A 22,304-nucleotide genomic window follows, 5' to 3' on the forward strand; every position below is an offset into this window, starting at 1 on the left:
AATACTAGTTTCTGTATTTATATAGAGTTTTCAAGTACTAACAATAGTGAGTACTATCCATTATTAGCTGGTGCTGGAATATGGGCTCTTCTGTGGTTTTCTCATCACAGCCCAGACCAATAACACACAGCCCAGCGTGCGGTAGGACGCGCCAGCTGCGCTCTCCTCCGGCCCGGTAGAGGGCGCTCTTCTGCAGGAGGCTCACCGGAAGCCCGCACACCAACAGCAGAAGACAACAGAAGCAGCAAGCAGCCATTAACGTGAGATTGACGACAATACAAACAACACACAGCGTGTAAGCATTTCTCACCTCAGATTGTTTCCCCACTCAGCACTACATTGACCTGTGAGGACGATGGGCAGGAGCAGGAGTCGAACTCCTCCGAGAAGAGGTAAGAAACTACAAGAAGCTAATGTAGCTAACGTTAACGTTACTCTGCGTGCGGACGGTTAGTTTGGTGTTTTTGCTCTAATAACGCGGTTTTATTTTACACTGGGAGGAAACCAATATGTATATGAGGTATACGAAAATGTTAATCAACCTGTTTTCTTTCCTAAAGACCGACTCCACACTAAAATGTGACAACCTGTACAGCACAATGTCGCCTTCCTACTTGTCTGCACATCCTCAATGTAACGTTAGTTATTCTCTTAACTTTAGCTCACTATTAAAACGATTATAGTTAGATAACACGGTTTTTAAAGCAACGTGTTATTCTTTGCTTTGTATCGCAGTAGCTGGAGTAGACTGTAGTATGTGGAGGCCAACACAATGCTCTAGATGTGCAGATTGGCTCCAGGCTTGATGCCATCTCTTATATCTTTTATATACGTGTGTGTGTGTGTGTGTGTGTGTGTGTGTGTTTTGTTTTTAACTGTCACTAACTATAAGTGTCAAATTAGCAGCAGTTACAGCCTGATGAGCTTAACCTGTTTGGCCTGCAGTTATACCGAGACTCTATATGTATACATGTGTAACACTGGGCCAATGTTGTGTGTGTGTGTGTGTGTGTGTGTGTGTGTGTGGTAATCAGATGTTCTGTTACAATAAACCTCCTTCCTGCATCCCAGTTTGCGACTGTGACTACACTGTTGATTGTTTTCATATCAGAGAATTTGCTTGAGCATAAACACAACTTCCTCAAGCACAAGCTGTTTTACAGAATACTGGTTGGTCTGTACCTTATCAAGCATTGGTTGTATACCTAAGCAACTTAGAAAGACACATTGGTTGAGATCAGAGCCATATCTTTCATGCATAACAACAACAACTGTATGCTAATGTGTTCTTGCATACTCAATGGGTCCAGTCTATACTTAAAGTATCTGTAATTTATTCAACAACAATAATGTATGTATTCATTTATTCACATTTATTTGTATTGATTACACATTCAGTTATGTTCCACTGTACCTGAACAATGTATTGGAAGTTTCAGTTTCTTCACTATCCAAATGTTGATGTCTTTCAAATAGCTATAATTAAGTTTCCTGTTTGTTTGAACTCTTTAATCTTTGTCAAATTAAACTCTATCTATAGACAACACTAGAATAGGACTTACATGGTGCCAATGACCTTCATACGTGTTCTGTTGTATGAATGTTAGGTATAGCATTTTTAAATTACGCAGAGAAGTGCAACAAAGTAAAGACATCTCCTAAATCCTCTTTATAAAAAATAGTTTACAGTGTGTGGATGCATGTATGCACTCTTCAAACTCTAATGTCCTCCCTGCAGAGAGAAGGCGTTCCCGCTCAACTTCACGGGAGCGTGAGCGAAGGCGAAGGGAGAGGGAACGCTCTCGATCCCGAGATCGGGACAGAGAACGGCGGAGAAGTCGGTCAAGATCTCCTCACAGGAGGCGTTCAAGGTGAGGAAACACTTCTTCAACAGTGGACAGTATTTCCATTTGCCTTTTTATTGTTTTGACTGCAGAGGTCAGTCCTTCTGTTTGTGTTGTTTTGTTTTTTCCCTAATTATATGCAGGCATTTTATGTATATGTGTATAGACCTACAGTTACCCACATTAGTGTCTAGTGAATTGCCATAAAAAAAAAAAAAGCATTATCATTCTGACTTTAATCTGAGTTACATTAGTGTCTGCCCTCAGTAGTCGTGGTAACCCGTCCTACAGCCTTCTTTGTCTTCTTCTGCAGGTCCCCTAGGCGTCATCGGTCCTCCTCCCTTGACCGACGTGAAGATGATCGCAAAGACGTTAAGGAAAAGACTGCAAAGTCCATTCAGATCTCAGGTACTGGGTTGAAAGGATTTGTCTATTCGCTATATTCACATAAATTAAGGAGTCACTTCAGCTTTTTCAGTATTATGACATTTTCAACTGCACCATTAATGTTTTTACCAAATTTCAATACTATCTTTTTTTGACAGAGGAGGACATGCAGGGCAAAACAGAAGATGAAATTGAGATGATGAAACTGATGGGATTTTCTTCCTTTGACACCACCAAGGTGAGAGGGTGCCCTATGTTTTACAACCACAAGGAGGTGCAGTTTATCACTAATAAAGTTCATGGCATTCTGCAGCTAAAGTGAAGATGAGCATACTGTTTGTATACATTCATTTTGTGGGTGGGGGGGGCTGTTCGATGTACCAATTTGTGCTCTGAATTTCCACAAACACATGCCCACAGTATCAGAGCAGCCAAGGTTCACAGAGTAGGTGGCTCCTGATTATATAGTGGTCAATATTCACGTGTTTTTCACTTTCCCCTGCTTTTTGTTGGTCACCCAATGGCTAACTTCACACTTAATTTACATTATATACTGTACATGCAGGCGCTTTACAGCAAAGCCCTTCCAGCGACTTCCCCTTGTTTCATCAGATTGTCAGCAGCTGGAAGTGTTTCACTGTGAAGCAGTTACAGGTGTATGAGTTAGCCACAGAGCTGCAACTCCCTTGTTGATAGAAATGTTGTACTAAATTTTAACTAGATCAGAACACCTCGGCTTATGAAATGCATGCTGGATAGTGAGAATTTTCTTGTCAGTTTTATCTGTCAAATGAAATTTGAAAAGTTTTTTTTTTGCAAACAATATAACACACATTGTACTGTGTTTTCTTGACCTAATTCAGCCCTACTCAGTTGTAGTAAGTGTTGTAAGTTTGTAGTTCAGAATTGATTTTAGAACGTTTTGTACAGGCTTATCTTCCAAATTATCCTCAGAAATTAGCTGTGAATCAAAAAACAAAAAACAAAGGAAGTCAAGCAGAGACTTCCACATTTAGTGTTTTATTAATATGTCACTATTTAACTTGAACTGTAATATGTGATGTTTTGCATGTGAGAGGAAGTAACATTGTTTTCCAACAGGGGAAGAAAGCTGATGGATCAGCCAATGCACATGCTGTCAATGTGACCATGAAGAGAAAATACAGGTACGTCAACAGCAAAGAAGACAAATGTTTCTGCATCACGGCAGTGCTGCACATAGCCATAGACCATTTCTTGAGATGTTTCATAAGCCCTTGTTACATTATGTAGTGATCTTTTTGAAGTCATTGTTTGATCATCAGTTGTCAGTTAGGTTACGGAGTTAAAATATCAACTTTTCAGTCCGCTCACAGCGAGCGCTGTCTGCATCAACCAGTTACAATAGCCAATCACCTCTGCAGGTGTTTCTATGCAGAGATCCCGGCTCTTCCATTGGTGCTCGATGATGTAATGTGCAAGTGTTGCGAGGGTAACAGTGATGTAATGTGTTTTTATATATTTATTTTTTTTAGGCAGTACATGAACAGAAAAGGTGGATTCAACAGACCACTGGACTTCATCGCCTAAAAGTATCAACAACTCATTGTGATGAAGCTTACCTCCATTCTCCCCTCACAGTAGTGGATGATATTGTGCTATTGTTTTGTTATTTCAAACCCATTTTGTGTTATGCAGCAAATGTGTGTATATTCCTTTTTCTATAAGTGAACATGTGAATAATAGTGCTTGCAAAAACCACAGCTGAATATTGAAAAATGACTGTGGACACAATGCATAGAGCTTAGTGTTGTTGAGGTGTATTGGGTTTTATCTAAAATAAAAGCTTTTCAAAAATGTGTGATTGCAGTTCTGATTATGGAAAAAAAAATGTAAAGCCAGATTTGCACCTGCAATTATGTGCAGGGACATTTTCTGATGTGTAGCCTTTTGACTGTGGCACATAACATTTTAAATTGATGAATGTGATCAGTCTTGTGCAACTGACTGTTTAAATATAACTAAGCCTACACTCAGATACTACTTGGGTATTCATTCTTGGGTAGTTTGTATGTTTTTCAAGCGAGTGTCACCAAATCTAATCTATATTGGTGTTCTCTACAAATGTATGCTATCGGCTGGGTTCTCATTCAAGGATTAAATTTAGTCCAAGACGATTTTCCAGCTTTAACATGGGCATCCGTCTCATTTTGAATCAGGCTTTTAACTGCTATCATGTTTCGGAAAACAGTGGGCGTGCGCCTGCGCGGATGTATTTGTGACAGGAGAGGGAAGAGACCAATAGAAAAAGAGCATGTGAATCTGGCCAATCCCTGAACCCGAAATAAGACAACATCACAGGAGCCAATCAATGACATACACCGCGAAACAGCATGGCAAAGAGGCGTGTCTTCTGTCAGGAGCGGGCGTTGTCACTCGAGCTCGTGGGCATTGTGGCCAATAGCTAACAAGCTTGTCAGAAAGCAACCAATCACGATGCACAAGCACGTAGCGCAGAAACGGTCCATTATGGCTCAAGACGTGCTTCAGCAAATGTGAATAAGAACCAAAATGGCCGAACCGGGTCGTCAGTTGCAGTCGGTGCCGGCCCTCTCGACGATCGACGTCGTATGCGCCCAATAGGAACTTGAGTTGTTGTGCCCAGTAGCCAATCATATCGCAGCATACAGAAGCTTTGTGGTGAGGTACAGTAGTTAGCTGTCGTCCAGATCAACAAGCCACTATTTTGGAAGCAGTTTGATAAACACTGACTGTTCCTCAGTTTGTCAGTCGCTATCTGCGTTTCCAGCGAGACGTGTCACGCGTGATCAGCGATAAACCAGCACAAAACTAGCCAGCCACACAACCCTGAACCGAAAAGGTTGGCTCACATCGTCGGGGTTTAACTTTAAGACAGCTAGCTCGCTTTTCTATCCATTTCACACCAGGCAAGTCTGTGACAGCTAAAAAAAAAAAAGCCAACGTTATTTGTTTTTTACTGGCTGAATATTTTACAACCGAGCTAACAAAAACTTTTCATCGGTAATCTGGCAACTTGTCACGAGCGTTAACGTCAGCCAACTTCATTTTTTTTTTTTTTTTGCCAAACAGAACAACACTCGGCTTGTTTTTATATGTCAGAACAACCATTGGTTTTGTTTTTGTCGAAGAACTACACAGAAAACCAGCCGATATTTAGCAAACAGTTAGCTTAATAACGAGGGCAAAGCCACCTTAGCTGTTGAAGAAGTGTTAGCGTCAGCCTTGACTAGCCAGCTAACACCAAACCCATAACGTTACCTGAACCATTTAACAAGCATCAAGGAGGAGACTAGTTGGGCTTTTAAACCTGCTTGGTGCTGTATTCACGACCTTTAACTTTTAAATAGCCCATTTGACACGCTGCAGGAGTAACTCTTTAACGTTACCTCTCGCCTTTTTAAAATAATAACTGACGGAGCAGCAAGCCAGCTGAGTGTGAGACGGTGAGCCAGTGGTAGGACCTGAAGCAGGTTGTGTACATCCACGGAATCCCTCATCGGATTGTTATATTATCAGTGTTATTGTTGAAAATGGCGGCGATCGGACTGGTGCAGATGTTGATCGAAGCAGCCGAGTTCCTTGATCGCAGGGAAAGAGGTAAAGTGTAATTGTATTGTTTCCTACGGTCTGTTGTATTTCTGTAAAATTATAATGACACCCCCTCCCCCCAAATCACGCTAATTTATGCAGCTGTCATTTTAAAGCTATCTTAAGTCCTGTTGTTGCCCTTTGCATTAAATACATGAACGTTATCGGGGTTTGCACAACCGTTCAGGAGGATGCATCGCCTACTCAAAGAAGGTGCCAATCAATGTTAAGACATTTTTGAGATGTACTGCAAATGTGCAAAAACACACGTGCATTTGCCTTTCGTTTGTGCTGAAAGAATGAATGCATATGTGGCAGATGCAGTCCGATGTGCAGGGAGACATTGTTTTCGTGGAGGCCCCTCCTTTCCCTCTGTTGTGGTTTGCTAGTGGGGTTTATTCCAGTTCAAGATGACATCATTGTCCAGGCTGAGGGGAGAAAATACTGTATAAAGATACTGCATGAAATCCATTCATTGCATGCCTGCACTTCTGCACAACACATTGCCACTGAATTCCAAAAGGCTCAAGATCCGATGTTGCACATTTTGCAGCCTTCCTATTCCTGGTTTGGCTTCTTTGGACATGTGACCACAATGTTGTTTATTTGCTTGCAGAAGCTGAACATGGCTATGCCTCCATGCCACCCTTCATCAGCAACCGGGAGAGGGAAAGCTTGAAAAGGAAAAGCAAGAGCAAGAAAAACACAAGTAGCAGGTAAAGGCCAGTCACCTCCTTGTGGCCAGAAAATGTATACTGTATCATTCTTCAGCTTTGTGCCCACAATATTCCCACTTCAAGTCCCCAGTGAGTGCAGCAGGATTAATCCATTGTTTGGTGGATTGTTTTTTTGCTCATTTTTTATACATACAATTTATACATTTGTGGTGACAGAATCATACAGTATGAGTACATTTAACATAATTTTGTTCAGCATTTGTTGGTGCTGCAGTTAGAAATACTTATTTCAAACTAGAGTAATATGACATTGCACTGAAAGTGAAACTGAAAGTATATGTCAGACAATTCTCCCACAGATAAAACCTTAGCCATTTGTTTTGGAGAAAATATAGCTCTATAAGTTAATAAGAGTGTGCTTTTATAGGTTCTCCACCCAGAGTATAGCATATCAATAGCATATTGCTGAGATATAATCCCTTATGTGTGACATCCACAGCATTGTTACATAGAGGTTTTTGTTTTTTGTTGCTGTTTTTTTTTTTTGTGAAGTCAAACTCACAATATGAAAATGTTGACATCCCCCAACCCCGATTCACTCTATACCTAATGGCTAATGTGTGCCTGACAAGACAGAATAGGTCGTCTGATAGTACAAGCTGTGAATGTGTGAGTCTGTTGGGTTACGGCCATATTTTGAGTTCCCCTTGTCTTCTGTAAAGCGTGTGACTGACAGCAGCAAACATCAGTCTGGCTTAAAGCGAATGGCCACTCGTTAACACAAACTGGGCCAGTCAAGGTGACTGCAGAAGACATCAGTGAAGGGGCACTGACAGCTCCAGTCACCTCGATAAAAACTACTGCACACTCACACATACACAGTACATTCAGAGTCTGTAACCAGAATTCCATAAATCAGGCATATCAGGACAGATTTGTGTTGCATCCACACCCCACAGATCAATGTGCACTCCGTGATAAGAGTGCAGTTTGGATTTGAAAATCAGCAGGAGGATACATTCTGTTTTTGGTTAGTGAGTTAGGGCCTGTACAAGATGTTGACCGATGAGGCAAGATTCTGAGTGCATTGATTGTTTCAGTGGAAAGGGTCAAATGATCAAAGGCAGCAGCACTGGTGGAACCATATTCTATATGATCAGAAATATTTTAAAGATGTTTATGTTCACCTGTATAGGCACACAAAAAGCGGCGAATAGAAATGCTAGAAACACCCAATTAGTGCAAAAAAGTTTTCTGCTTGGCTGCTGCAGAAAAGTTGGCATGCCAATATAGAATAGATGTAATAAAGACTGATGGAAATAGATTTTTCGGATAAACTGTGACATGGAGGGACCTTCTTCTTCAATAGACACAACAGTCGCATATTGCTGCCACCCACCGCTGTGTGCCTTCTTTTCATCAAAAAGATGAAAAAAAAAGTAAAGGATAAAAAGGACGTCTGACAAAAACACTGCCCGGTGCGTAGAGAGAAGCAGCTGATTAATGTACACACCATAAATGCCATATTAGGTGGGAAGCGGCCATGAAATGCCGTGATGTAGAAGAGTTACAGAAGAGTAGAGTAGTGGCAGCCAGGTTATATAATGCAAGTGAACCCATTCATATGTATATAAGACTGCTATACACAACATTTGAGAACCCCTGATATTGAAGCACAGCCCTACTTGCACCATCTGCATCTCAATGTATGGACTGCCACTAGTTATTTTCATAGTGAATAGCATCTGTCACAAGGTGATGTATTCAAATGTGTCATTTTACCTGACCAACATTCCCAAACCAAATGATATAAAAAAAACAGCCAATCCTCACAGTGGAGAAGCTGCAACCAGAGAATGTTTGGCATTTTTTCTTCATAAATGACCTTAAAGATCATTAGTTCTCCAAAATTGCTGCCCCCTCTGACAGTGGACTGCATTTTAAATGCCCGATCTGTCATTCCCAGGTCGTCAAATACAGACTCAAGTGGAGTTCAGTTAGTTGCAACTTCCCTGTTAGATGCCACTAAATCCTACTAAGTCCTTTTTAATTTTTAGAAAAATCTGAGTAACAACAAGCTTTTACCTTATTAGTGTACTTGTTAAACAGGGAGACATTCATTCATTCTTTGTTTGTATACGTTTGCACAAAAGACTCTTTACATGGAACTTGGTGCTACTCAAATATTTGGTGACGGATTTTGTCAATTGGGCTTGACAGCCTTGTCAATGACTGTGACAAAATTAGTAGTTTTCTTCCGTGTCCTCCATGCACTAAAAGACGCAGGATGTGGAGTGCTGTAAGAACATACAGCTCACAACATGTCTCAACATGCTTAGCAGGCACATTATTTTTAGACATGTGTTGTGAAGAAAATGTGGAACTAGCTTTGTATGTCAAGTAGACCACTAGCTGCTGCGGGATTGCCCTCGTTTCAGGAAAGCTTTTAGCTTACCAGCATTTACTTTGACCATTTAATGTTGTTTAACTACAAGGTTATGTTAAGCTACAGCAATCCCTCGTCAGCTATGAGCACTTTATCAGCTATTACTCATTACTACTTAAGGGCAGCAGAGCCACACTTGTTATTAATAAGGGTTTCTGCTCAGCTGAGATGGTTTGATATGGTCTGGGATGATGTTGGCTCTTGATCGTTAATAGGCAGACCACCACTATGACGGAATGAATTTGCCGTGTATGCATGTGAAGCCATTCAAGCCTGTATGTACAAGCCCCTCCAGTGTGTGTTGTTTCTCTATGGCGTGTATGTGTGAGTGGTGGGGGATGGGAGTCACTGTTTCTGGTGTGTACGTGTGCATGTGTGTCAGTAGTAGTGCCTCCCCCCTCCATCTCTCTCTATTCCTCTTGTGTTTCCTCTCTCTCCTCACCTCCTCCACCCCTCTGTGTCTTTCCTGCTCTGTTCTCACTCTTGGCAGGCAGTGGAGAGCACCAGCTCCTCCATTACATAGACGTGAGAGTCCTCCCCCACCCTACACACACACACTGTGCATCAGCAGTGCACTATGGAAATCATACAGTGATCTCGCTATCCTTGTTGAGCAGGCAAATGAAGTCTTTCCATGCTCTTCATCCTGTTTTTCAGATGAATGCAGTTGACTTGGGTGAGGCTACAGCAGAGCTTCAGAAGTTAAAATACAGGTTAATGGTAGATTACTGTAGAAGAATCTTGTTGTAGATCGAGCTGCAGGAAATGCACTGGTGAATCACCTACAGTCTACAATTCAGTGATCCAGGATAATTCCGATTCGGTTTTTAAACTCTCTCCATCAAGGACCCCAAAGAGATAACAACCCATGTCCAGATCATTATGGGAGCCTGAAGGTCTACACTGCATGTGGAGTTATAAGACTGAAACTTATTATTAGACAGTCAGTACCAAGCAACATATCCATCCCATCACCATTATTTCAGTTGTCATGCATGCTGCTATTGTAGTTGCCAGGAGCAATAAAAAAAATAATAAATGCAAGTAAGTGGACTTTAGAGGTCTGGAACCAGGCCGACTTGGAACCCTCTGTAAAAGGAAATGTGGGTTTCATAGAACCTGGTTCTTATTTTTGTAGTTTGGGATGTCATTCTTTTCACAGATGTGTACTCACGTTCATTGTTAAAATCTGGGAATGCGGTGACTTTGAAAAGAAGTTGGACAGGACAAGAAATACAAGCAGTCAGAAATTTAATTCTTATTTGGAGGCAAACAGATGTTGTATGTAGATTTGGAGTTGTAACGAAAGTAATTTCCCCCTGGGATTATTAAAGTATTTCTGATTCTGATTCTGAACTAAAATGAAATAAACTGTAAAATGATTAACGGAAATGTCCATTATAAACATAGTGTGCAGACAGACCCACTTCCTGATTCAAACTTGCCCTATTTTAATTATAATTTAAGTTTTACATCCAAACAAAGTGTTTCCGATGATGTGGCTATGCTGACAGCGATCATCAGACTGGTTTTTGCTGTCTGTTGTCTCTGTTGTCGTAGAGATGTTGCCATGTTGCCAGATATGAACACCCACTTTGGTGGGTAAAATTTTATCATAACGATGGCCCCTCAACGTAGGCGGGATTCGTAGCTGATCGCCATAGCGACACAGCATGACATGACACAAGTGCAAGAGGATGCAGGATGTCGGGCAAGGGATAAGTCTCTCTCTGACCAGTCAGTTTTAAAGCCACCTTTTAGAAACGGCTCAACTTCCTTGGAACCTTGGCCGAGGTGATACCAAAAAAAGTACCAAGCGAGTCGAGCCATGCCATGCAGTGTCCACCAGAAAGCTCTGAGTCCAGTTTAGTATATTTTTTATATATCACAATTCTTTAAAAATGACTTTGTTTGAGCTATAGTGGGGATCTGAGGGAAAAGGGGGATTGATATATGATATACTAATTCACATTATTATATGTTATTAAATCAACACATACAGTAAGCAAGCTAAATGGAGGTAAAGCTTGGCTGTAGCTATGATCCTCAGTAGTCTGCCAGTTATAAAGGAGGTTTGTCCGGTGAGCTAATGAAAGTGGCAGCTGGATCTCCTCTTTAATATCCTTTTCTGTACAGAATTAATTAGATAGAGCTTCTGGATATAACGATTATGTAATATTGTAGTAGTTTGGTGATTCAGTGTAATATTATGTAATCCACTGTAATGACCAAGTGTGATGTTCAATGTGCTCCATGTGCGTATTTAGTAGACATGGGATCCAATGTAATGTACTGATATGGAAATAGAGCAGAGCACATTATTCCACATTGTTCACAGTACAAAATCTTGTCAATATTCAGAATAACTTAATATCAGCTGTTCCTTGTCGTGTCATGGGGGCGTTAGGTGGAGGGGTAGAGGGTTATGGGGCTAGAGCAGGAGGTGGGATCCGTCCCAGAGCCTGAAATCTAGCCTGAATATGTGGGATCATTTCCCTGCTAGCCCCGTTATGTCACCAGCGGCTGTCTGCCCTGCACAGGAATGCACACTGGTCAGAGGGGGCCAAGTGAGATAAAGAGGACCCGAAGCTGAAACAAGATGATACCCCACACCACACACACACACACACACACACACACACACACACACACAGAGAGAGACATGACACGCTATTCAAAGGTTGCAACTGAGGATAGTGGAAGATATTATTTCTAAGCTTAGTCTAGAAAGTAAGTTGTCAAACATGAACATAAATATTTGTGTGTGCGTGTGTGGGAGTGAAGAGAGTCCTACAAGGATCATGGCCATGGCAAGGTGACGGTGTTGGGCCTAGCAGAGGTCCAGAGGCTATTCTGGGACCTGGGGTGGGGGGATCAGGAGGTCAGGTGGAGGTAGATGAGAGTTCAGGAATGCTTTCGGTTACCACCACCACCTATTCACCCCTCTCCACACAGCTCAGGCCAGCATATTACTTCCAAAAACTACACTTAACCCTGTTTCTGCATCCTGTGTGTGTCTGTGTGTGTGCGTGTGTGTGTGTGTGTGTGTGTGCGTGCGTGCGTGTGCGCCGCTTTAACACTGCAATGCAGGAGTCATGCAGGCCACTAGCACACCTCCATCTCTCAGTTTACCTTCAGCACAGCGTCTTCCCCCACCCCCATCTCTCCCAGTGCTACATGCAGAGTGGATAATCAGGCAATATGAAGGGGCATAGTCCCGTCTACTCCTAGCTCCTGTCTTCTGTTTCTAGTTACTGTTACTATGTTTACCCCAGGCCTCTTCCTCATCGAGTATTTGAGTGCGGCCCTTTTAAAAAAAGCACAAGTGTCCTCTGTAGAACAAGCCTCGGGCATCAGAATACCCAGCCTGTTCTTCTTATTTCCTAGAATCTCATTTTGTCAGCCGTTCTGACTGCTCATAAACTCCCACACAGCCTTTTCTCTCTCTGTCTCACTCCCCTGCAGTAAGGCCTTGGACTGCATTGATGACACACAGAGAGGAAACCTTACCCTGTTTAATCAGTGGCTCTGTTATTTTCTGTGGTTTCTCATATGTATTTTATCTCCACAGGTCTACGCACAATGAAATGGAGAAGAACAGGTATGTCAAAATGTCTTTTGTCTGTGCATGTGTGTGTGTTTGTGCATATTTGTAGATGGAAAATATTTTCTAACATCAGATTGTTAAGAATCACTGTTAAGTTTGGAGGATCTTTTTTTTTACCCAGATTTAAAAGGGAAGTTAATAAATGATCATTTCCTTGGTATTTCAAATTGATGTCACCTTATACTTAGCGATGGGCCTCGAAAACCAGTTCCAAACTGTCTGATCCATCAGAATTGTATGCTTTTCAGCTTATCAGTTCCTTTCATCAATGCCAGTATGTTTTTCTAACAACTGCGCATTGCAAAATAATGCTGTCAAACTCATGCGTCTACACTGCTGGAAACTTGCAACAAGAAGGAATCATGGCGGAATCATTTCACAAAGAAAGTCAAACTATAGTATATACTATACAGTGTGTATAATAATATTTATTATTATTATTATTATTATTATTATTATTATTATCATCAGGTTAACATTTTAATTTGTCCAGTACTTCATCAGCCCCAGTAGTACTGTGATTATTGCTGATTAGCAAATATTAGCATGCTAACATGCTAAACTAAGTTGGTGAGCATGGTAAACATTATATCTGCTTAACTTTAGCATGTTAGTGTTGACAATGTGAGCATGTTAGCAAGATGATGCTAACATGTAGCCCAGAGCACTGCTGTGACGTACAGCCTCACAGACCTGCTAGCATGGCGGTTGACTCTTAACTTTTGCTATTAAACACCATTTCAATACTTAAAAAATAAGACAGTGTCACAGTTATAATACCAGGCTGTGACTTGGTTGCAGTGAACCAAACATAAAGCAAACTAGACCTATTTTTCAGTAGTTTGGCAGGCAGACATTTTAGGCCTGAATATGATTTCTTTTTTGCTGCTGCCTGAGTCCCCATCACTCTCAGGGCTTCCATCCTGCCGGTGCTAGTTGATCCAAACCAGCAGCTCAGTGGACAGCCTGAATAATATATGGCACCGAGGCCTGGGCCTGGGATTTCGGCTCCTGCATGTGTGTGCATGAGCGTGTGTGTGGAGGAGACACCTCATGCCTAGCAGTAAGACAAATTACGAGCGCGGCCCGTCGTATTCAACTTTAGAACATTCATAGCCTTTAGCCAATTTCTCCCACCAGTAGCTTGATGATAGAAAGCCATCATAGGCAGATAGTAAATTACTCATGGCAACCCACTGCCAGCAAAGCCAGAGGAGTGCAACAACATCCACCGTTGCATTCCAGCAATATTGGCTCAGTGAAATCTCCATAAACACATTCAAAGTCCTATTTTGTCCAAGTCCCCTCCCCTCTGTTGGTGCACACAGTACCAAGAGCGTGTGCGTGCGTGCGTGCGTGCGTGCGTGCGTGCGTGCGTTTACGTTCATGTAACACGACTCCAGCTACCGCTACGCTTTCTTTCCTTCCAGCTAGTCTTGGGCAGTTACTGGCAGGGTCAGAGGGCGAGACTGAGGACAGCGTGGTGATTTACTGCTGGTCAGGCAAAATGCATCACGCTGACCTAGTTCTAGTTTATTTTATTTTCCAGTTACTGGGTGTCAAGGGACAACTTGGTTGCAACTGTTTTTATGCAACAAGCTCGGCTTGCGCACTCACCTAATTTCCAGTCGCATGCATTTAAAAAGTATGAAATTAGGCCAGAGAAATGTAGGTTCTAGCCCTAGGCTGACGGCACACAAGCCTGTAGCTCCACATACATACTCACCTATTGACCCACTGCACTGAAGCCACGCTGAACCAGAATAACCTGCCTCTGAAATATGGCTGTGCGTTGTAGCCACGAGCGCAGTGTTTTTCTGTCACCTAGACACCATGTGAGCTGTTCTGTTTCATGAGTCTGCTGCTCGTCAGTGTTGTTTAACAAACATTAGCTAGCCACACTGATCCCTTATTATGTCAGAACAACATAGGCAAGGGCATTTCTATGTTATGTAATGTCAGTCTGCATGCCCTTTGGACTGAGTCAGCTGAGAGACAGGCACTTGGTTTCAGCTGCTGAATGCTGCTTTGTATGAGCGTGTGTGGGTTCCACTTGCAGTGTGTGCGTGTGTGTGTGTTTTAAAAGGGCAAGGGGTGAGAATATATTTGTGTGCCCACAGTCAAATCAGTCTTATCCTCCCAGCATGTGTCCAATATGAATAAAGTCTCTTCCGGCAGTGACGCTCACATCAGGATTACCTGCCGTAGACAATAAACGGAGCAGCTCCTCCAGTCAGCCCTCAGCTGCCCAAAAAACATTTTCACATTCACTCCCAGGAAGAGTCTGACGTACACACGCCCACTCGCTCAGGCTCACACTGGCATACAGACACGTACACTCTCCGCCGAAGCTAGAGCTGGAGGTGTGCGTTGTGTAACAGCCGGGGTCAAGTGGTCGCAAACACCCACCAGACCTTAGCAACCGCCAAGGCTGCCAGCGTAGAGCGGCTGAGAGCGGGGTGGGGTGTCATAGGACAGGTGACATTTAATAATAAGTTCAGATCTGAGCATATGTCACAGATGATCTTTGGATTTCAGCACATTTCTGTTTTCTCCTTGTAGAGGGAGGATTTGTTACTCAATGAAATATCCTGTGTAGCAACAGTATGTAATAATGTTACAATGACTTCCTGGGAAGAAACATACACGGGCGAGTCTCATCACTTCATGTAGAACCCAACGTGTGCAAACCTCTTACTCACTACCTCTTAATGTGAATGAGTAACTCCAGCATTTGTATCATTGTTTCTTTTTTCTTGTATTCCCTATTGTTTGGATATTGATTCTCTCTTTTTTTTCTTTTTGACTGATATTTAATTTCTCTATCTATTGATCCCAAAGTTGCATTAATGGTGTCTTACAATGGGGGGGGGAGGGGTGTCTCTGGGGAAACTGTCAAATATTGAGATAAAGCATTGAATGCTTACTCAGATATCCACTTAAATTCATTCCATGTGTTTACAGATTTGTTTGCTTTACCACCACTCTGCAGTCTTATTTACAACACTTAGTTGCTGCTTTGAGCTAAATGCAAACATCTGGGGAACATTTGAGCTAAATGCTAACGTCAGCTTGCTAACATGCTCACACTGACAATGTTCGCCAACTTAGTTTTGAGCGTTAGCAAGCTGATTTGCATTTGCATTCTAACATTTGCTAATTAGTGCTATATACAAAGTAGAGCTAAGGCTGATGGGAATGTCAGCAGCTTAGCAGCTAATGATTAGCTAAAACCTAATTATGTTTGACGTTTGTCTCTTGCTGTTTCTTCTCTTTTGTCTGTAGACGGGCACATCTACGGCTGTGTTTAGAGCGCTTGAAATCCCTTGTTCCCTTGGGACCAGATGCTAACAGGCACACCACCCTCAGCCTGCTGATGAAGGCCAAAGATCATATCAAGGTGTGTGTGTGTGTGTGTGTGTGTGTGTGTGTGTGTGTGTGTGTGTGTGTGTGTGTGTGTGTGTGTGTGTGTGTGTGTGTGTGTGTGTGTGTGTGTGTGTGTGTGTGTGTGTGTGTGTGTGTGTGTGTGTGTGTGTGTGTGTGTGTGTGTGTGTGTGTGTATATATGTGTGTGTGTTTGGTACTCACCTAATCAGTGTGAAGAGGGCAACTTATTGAGCGCTGAGATGGATCTGTGTGTGTTAGTACTTTGTGTGTGAGGGAATAAAATGTCTTAATAAAGCCACTGAGGGAGCGCATGCACACACACCGCAACATTTTTCACAACTTCTCCGTAAGTGTTTTTTTTCTCTTCCTACCCTGAAGAGGTTGGAGGAGAGCGATAGGAGAGCTCAGCACACTGTGGAGCAGCTACAGCGGGAGCAGAGACACCTGAGGAGGCGTCTGGAGCAGCTGGGGGTGGAGAGGACCCGCATGGACAGTACCGGCTCCACTCGGTCCTCCGACAAGTCCGACTCTGACCAAGGTGAGCCTTCAAATGGGCTGTTCAAAACCAGAAGAAATCATCATCGTGCTCTAAGGGCCAGATATCTCTTTTTTAGAGAAAGGATTGCTGAATCAAATAAAGTTTGTCTTTTCAGTTTTTATTCATTATTTAAACTCATTATTTAAATGTAAATGTTTACTAAAATATTTATTACACTTACATTTGGTCAAAGGAATAAGTAAAATTACGATCTTCTATCACAAATATGTGTCTTAAAAGACTATAAGCCTGCTTGGATCTAAACAATCCAAAACTAAATTGCCAAACAAAATGATTTGATTTGGCCGTCAAGTTAAGCATTAATGCAACGTATGTATAAGCAATGAAATTTAGAATACTATCAAGATATTATCACACTCACACAAGGATTTCAAACATGGGGAAAAGCAAAACACACACACACACCTCAGTAAGCATTCAGCATATAGTATCATGTACACATACTGTACATAGAGATTAGATAAGTGATAATATTGAATTATCACACAGCCCTATAACAATATTGTCTTTGTGGTCCAACAGAGGACCTGGACGTGGATGTAGAGGGGACGGACTACCTGCTGGGTGACCTGGAGTGGAGCACCAGCAGTGTGAGCGACTCGGGGGACGAGCGAGGCAGCCTGCGTAGCAGCTGTAGCGACGAGGGCTATTCCAGCGCCAGCCTGCAGCGCCTGCAGGACACTCAGGAGACGGCCAAGCAGCTGGGCTGCAGCCTATAGACAGCACTGCTCCCTTACCCAACTCCCACCACCTCCCCGCAGCCAACCCCAACCCAAGATTGTCTCACCACTCCGAGGTCCCGCTCAGACCTCACCCCCCCTCACCTCACCTCCCCTCTTGTCCCCTTTTGCCCCTGCCCCCCCACCTACCACGACTGACCAAGTCTGAGGCCTCTCCTCCAGCCAGGCCTCTGCGGACTACCTGTCCCCGCGGTGACTTCCATTCAGACTGCAACACCTCCAAGACGGCCGCCCACATCCAGCACATCATCAGCGGTCAGTCTTTAGGGTGTCACCCGCTCTGCTTTACACCAATCAAACGAGGAATTCAAAGACACTCCAACCCTCCGTCAGTCCATCCGTCCGTCAGAAACACAATTTTCAGCCAGAGAATGTTACCACACAATATCCCACTGCCTCTTTTTCTATGCCTCAAGAGCCATGGGAAGCACTTATGAGATTTCACCCTTACTTCACACACACCTACACACACACACACACACACACACACACACACACACACACACACACACACACACACACACACACACACACACACACACACACACACCTTTCCATCGCTCCTAGTTGTCCAGTGAGACAGAGTCATCAAATGGTGTGAAACTGACATGATGTGGGGCTTTTTTTGGGCCCTGCTCACCAGTCAACCATCTGTGCATGGTATTTTGCACTTATAATTGCTTTTGTAAACAAAAATGCTGTCTCTTAAAAACATAAAGCCCCCCCCCCCCACTACAGCTGTTCCACTAAGTGAGCGTTTGAAAACCGTGTCAGTCGTTCTGCCCGTGCTGTACGGCATAGGAGAGTTTGACACTAAAGTAGACTGTGTGGTGTTAAACCGTCGGGCCGACAGCAATACGTCCCTTAGTACCCGGGCTTTGGCAGGCAGGCTCATAACTACCCTGTAATTTTCTGTCCACACCTGCCATCCAGAGGGAAAAGTAACACAAAAACAACAAAAAAAATTGTGCAGCATGAGATTGTGAAGTGGGATATGGGAGGGTTTTGGGGTTGGGTTTGATGTTTTCTGCCTCTCTCTGATGACGGTGGCGTTTTTACAGCATCCTTTTATCATAATGTGTGTATGTCACGTCTGAGCCTGGCAACAACAAGGGGTCACTAGCAGGTTTGGAAACTTTTAACACCAGCCACCAGGCCGAATGCTGGTTTATTTTTGGCAGGTGCTGGTACATTTTTGTACTCTACTTCTTCACTGCCCCGTTCACCAGGTATTAACAGGAATGGAAGAACCGATTTACTGAGAGCAGTCGAGAGACTGGAGCACATTCCATTATGTAGAGAGGACAGGCAGGTGAGACAGAGAGCATTATTTTTTGGAAGTGGATGTTCCTGCCAATTGTTTATATAGGGAGAGTCCAGTTTGAGAAGAGCCGATTCACCCTGAAACAGAACGACTGGCTTTAACTTTTCAGTGGGAACAAAGTGGAGAAAGGCCTGAACCTTTCCCTCTGTTCACATGTGAAAAGCACTAAAATGTTAAAACCACAGATTTTCTCTCCTTTGCCTTGCCTTCATAGCTAAAAATGTACATGTTTTAATGTAAATAGTTTACAGAAAGATCTCTATGTCTATCAACAAATGTATTTATTAGATACAGTATACTAAATATATAGATGAATATATATAAATATATTTAATTAGTCATAGCCTATGTTCTTCTTGTGAGGTTTATTGAGAGTTTTCTATGTGTAGTTTGTTTGCACAGCCTAGTCAATCCATAGAATATTTAGAGACGTCTCTTTGTGCCTCGAGGCTTTGGTGTCTGTTCAGAATTCGGCACGTTGCTCCTAGAAATGAAATGTTTTCTTTGTGGTTTATCATTACTTTTTTAGCTGTTTTCAAAGCCAGCTTGCCCTTTAACGGGGATAAAAGGACAAAAAAATCTGAATAATTTCTTTAAAAAAATGTGTATTAAAAAGTATAAAAGTGAGAGGAGCTGGTGGTCAGGTTGAGGGTGGTCAGGATTCCTCTGGCGGAGCTGTGTTTGCCCGCTTGCCCGCCCATCTCCGTGCCTAGGAGCCTCAAACAAAATGGCTGCTCCGCCTGGTGCAGCCTTTTGTTTTTGGTCTCAAATGATCACGGGCAGGGGAGAGGATTGCAGCTTTTTGAATGTACAGTGTCCTCCACCCTGCAGTGTAGCAGCACAGCGCCGAAGGAACCTTCCTTCCCCTGCACCCACCACTTGCAACTCTCTGTTAAAGCATGAAGATGAGTCAGAAAAAAAGATATAGGATTGTTTAGTCTTTGAGTGTGGAATGCTGCTTTTTATTTGTCATATTGAAACCCTTTCAAACGGAGAGGAACTGTGTAGCCACGCTATAAGGGGGGGGACTAAAGGGGAAATGTATTGAAAAGTAGGTGTGAGCGGGCAGGTGTGTTCACTGAAATGCCATCTGTCGGTGCGTAAACAGTGTGTGAGTGTGTATGCGTGAGTGTTTATTTCGTCACTGTCTTCAGAGAGAATTTTTTTGGGGTGGTAGTGGGTGGGTGGTTCAAACTTAAAAAAAAAATTGTAAGGCTATGTTTCTGTTCTGGTTTTCTGTTCATTTGTTTACTAGTAAAATGCAAAAAAAGTCCACTTTACAAAGACTTCATGTATTAAGCTAAGCATTAATATGTCTATGGGAGTCCTGTTTCCTCTCCATCCATGCCCTGTTGTCTGTCTTCCGCCAATCGACACATGTGTGCGTGTGTGTGTGTGTTTCCTGCATGCATGTGTGAGCGTGACTCCCTTCTCCACATGCTGCGTTGGCATCCGCGGTGCAGGTGAGGCAGGGGGCGTGTGGTGGAGCAGTGTATGTGTCAAGAATCACATGCAGCTATTGCCCCACCCACCCCACCCTTCCTCCCCTCTAAAAAAGACCCTGGTGCTCTCAGCATCTGCCTTAAGAAGCAGTTGTGGAATCTCTCAAAGAACAAGACTACAGTCAGACCAGTTGTTTAAGCTACAGGTTTTAGCATCAGGGGAATCTCATGTTCATGTGTATTTGGTTTTTTGCACATTTTGTCCCCGCATACAAAGAAGTGGCTGATAATGCCTTAAAACAGAAAACACATGTACAACCTAACAGAAGTATATGATATGTATGAGTGTATATGATGTATCGACATGTATCACAAAGGCCATTCCTTTTCATTGTGACGGTCTCAGGCGTGGTGCTTTCATGCATTACACAATAAACACACAAACACACAGACACACACCGCGTCATAGCTCCATGAACATCGTTGTCGCCTGCTGCCTTTCGCCTCAGAAAGGTCACATGTCTGTTTATTGAACAATAACTTAAAGGAGGGCGTTTTGTGCACTTACTTTTTAAGAATTGGAGAATTTGGACACTGTCTTCTAAAGAAATCACTTCAAATGTGTGGGAAAAAAACCTTTGAAAATGAATTGTGGAGCAGCAATTTATATTTGCCATTGATATTAAAGGAATAAAACATTTGAAACCCTTGTTTACCTACCTATCACCTTGTAGTTGTCTTTATTTGTGGTACGAGACATAAAAAGCCTGTGCAGTAATTATATTCTAAGAGCAAATGAAGGCTTTGACTGAGGAACCCAACCCACCAGTTTCTCATACAATGACTAATCTTCATGTAGAGCCTGAATAGATCCTAATGAGGAGGTTTTTTTGCACAACCAATGAAAGAGATCCTCCATGGGGGCCTGATCCTTGCCAGCCATCCACTGTGTTTGAGAGTTATCTGCTGGCCAAATCCCAGGTTTGTATGTTGACAGCCATCTGACTGCTGCTCAATAACCAACGCACACAAAGCCAGAGAAGGACGAGAAAGAGGGGGATGAGCATCTTGAGAAGCATCCCTTCTGGAGCTACTGGCTGCTGAGGGGGAGGGGAGCCGTAGTAAAATACTTTTTTAACGCCTTGTTAGCTCCAATACTATTCCAATATATTGAATGTCTTGGACTGGTTTTCTTAACAGAGGACTGAGCTACAAAAGGTGAAATGTAGAAAATAGTCATGTACCCAGTCCGTTCTAGATAAAGACAACTCAAATATTAGCCAGATAGGGCTCTCTGCTGTGATATGAAACATAGAAGAGTTTTTGATCTCAGGTTTAGTGTAGAATTGATCAACACTACTGTGGCTGTTTATAGCAGTGGGTCCAAACCCAGGGGTCAGGGCCCTCAAAGGGGCCACAAAGGAAATCTAAGGGTTTGTGAGACAAAAGATGTTGTGATGCTACTCTTTGCTTTTCTATTCTTGTGGATGACTGGATGATATTACCTCTCCCCGGTGGCTCCAGCAATTTGTAGTTTAATCTATTGCTACATTTGTGTCCTTCCTCAGTTCTTTTTAAACCAAATCTGGTTGCACAATGAGTTAAAACTTAAGGAATGTCTTAGCTAGTAAAGACTTACATAATGTGTGCATAGTTGCTTGGAAACATCTGTAGTATCGTCCAATAAAAAGCAATCAACTATATAAACAGGAAGTCACAGTAGCATCATTAGCTGCAGCATCATTTCCAGTGAAGTGTGTTTATATATGCATGCATGGAGAAATAATTGATGTGTTTCAGAGTTAGTATTCATGAAATTTAAATTATATACTCTATATATATATATATATATATATATATATATATATATATATATATATATATATATATATGTATGTATATCATATAATATAAAAGATAGTAGCCATAACCATTGTTGAAAACAGAGCTGTGTGACCTGGTTGTATCCCTGTAGACAGTACAGTGTTGAGGTCATGAGAATGAGTCCACTATGTGGTGGGGGAGGTACAGCGGGGTCAAGGAAAGGCTTGAGAGAGGCTCAGCACAGTGGACAGGACAGTCTGTATCTGCCTGTCTATAGTATGTGTAGTATTCCCACAGACTCAAGGCCACTGTGACTCGTCTTACAATACAGTTAATAAACTATCTATCTATCTATCTGTCTGTCTGTCTGTCTGTCTGTCTATCTATCTGTCTGCTATCTATCTATCTATCTATCTATCTATCTATCTATCTATCTATCTATCTATCTGTATATCTGTA

General features: G+C 42.5%; 2 protein-coding genes across 2 annotated transcripts; both read left to right on the top strand.

The window, feature by feature from the left end:
- Positions 1-205: 205 nt before the first annotated feature.
- snrnp27 (small nuclear ribonucleoprotein 27 (U4/U6.U5)) lies at positions 206-4,069 on the top strand. The gene is made up of 6 exons (XM_051421415.1): positions 206-392; positions 1,739-1,871; positions 2,158-2,252; positions 2,390-2,469; positions 3,333-3,397; positions 3,746-4,069. The coding sequence occupies exons 1-6, from the start codon at positions 356-358 to the stop codon at positions 3,798-3,800; spliced, it is 465 nt and encodes a 154-aa protein (XP_051277375.1). The 5' UTR covers positions 206-355; the 3' UTR covers positions 3,801-4,069.
- Positions 4,070-4,900: 831 nt separating this feature from the next.
- On the top strand, positions 4,901-20,744 carry mxd1 (MAX dimerization protein 1). The gene is made up of 6 exons (XM_051421409.1): positions 4,901-5,849; positions 6,457-6,556; positions 12,535-12,564; positions 15,856-15,970; positions 16,335-16,494; positions 17,038-20,744. Exons 1-6 carry the CDS (start codon positions 5,783-5,785, stop codon positions 17,232-17,234), a joined length of 669 nt encoding a protein of 222 aa, XP_051277369.1. The 5' UTR covers positions 4,901-5,782; the 3' UTR covers positions 17,235-20,744.
- Positions 20,745-22,304: the final 1,560 nt, after the last annotated feature.

This window comes from Dicentrarchus labrax, unplaced genomic scaffold (assembly GCF_905237075.1).
Source record: "Dicentrarchus labrax unplaced genomic scaffold, dlabrax2021, whole genome shotgun sequence".
NCBI lineage: Eukaryota > Metazoa > Chordata > Actinopteri > Moronidae > Dicentrarchus > Dicentrarchus labrax.

Coding starts and splice junctions, on each gene's coding strand:
- mxd1 (XM_051421409.1), top strand. CDS start 5,783: ATGGCGGCGATCGGACTGGTGCAGATGTTGATCGAAGCAGCCGAGTTC. Junction 5,850..6,456: donor CCTTGATCGCAGGGAAAGAG/GTAAAGTGTAAT, acceptor ATTTGCTTGCAG/AAGCTGAACATGGCTATGCC. Junction 12,565..15,855: donor AATGAAATGGAGAAGAACAG/GTATGTCAAAAT, acceptor TTTTGTCTGTAG/ACGGGCACATCTACGGCTGT.
- snrnp27 (XM_051421415.1), top strand. CDS start 356: ATGGGCAGGAGCAGGAGTCGAACTCCTCCGAGAAGAG. Junction 2,253..2,389: donor AAAGTCCATTCAGATCTCAG/GTACTGGGTTGA, acceptor TTTTTTTGACAG/AGGAGGACATGCAGGGCAAA. Junction 2,470..3,332: donor CTTCCTTTGACACCACCAAG/GTGAGAGGGTGC, acceptor GTTTTCCAACAG/GGGAAGAAAGCTGATGGATC.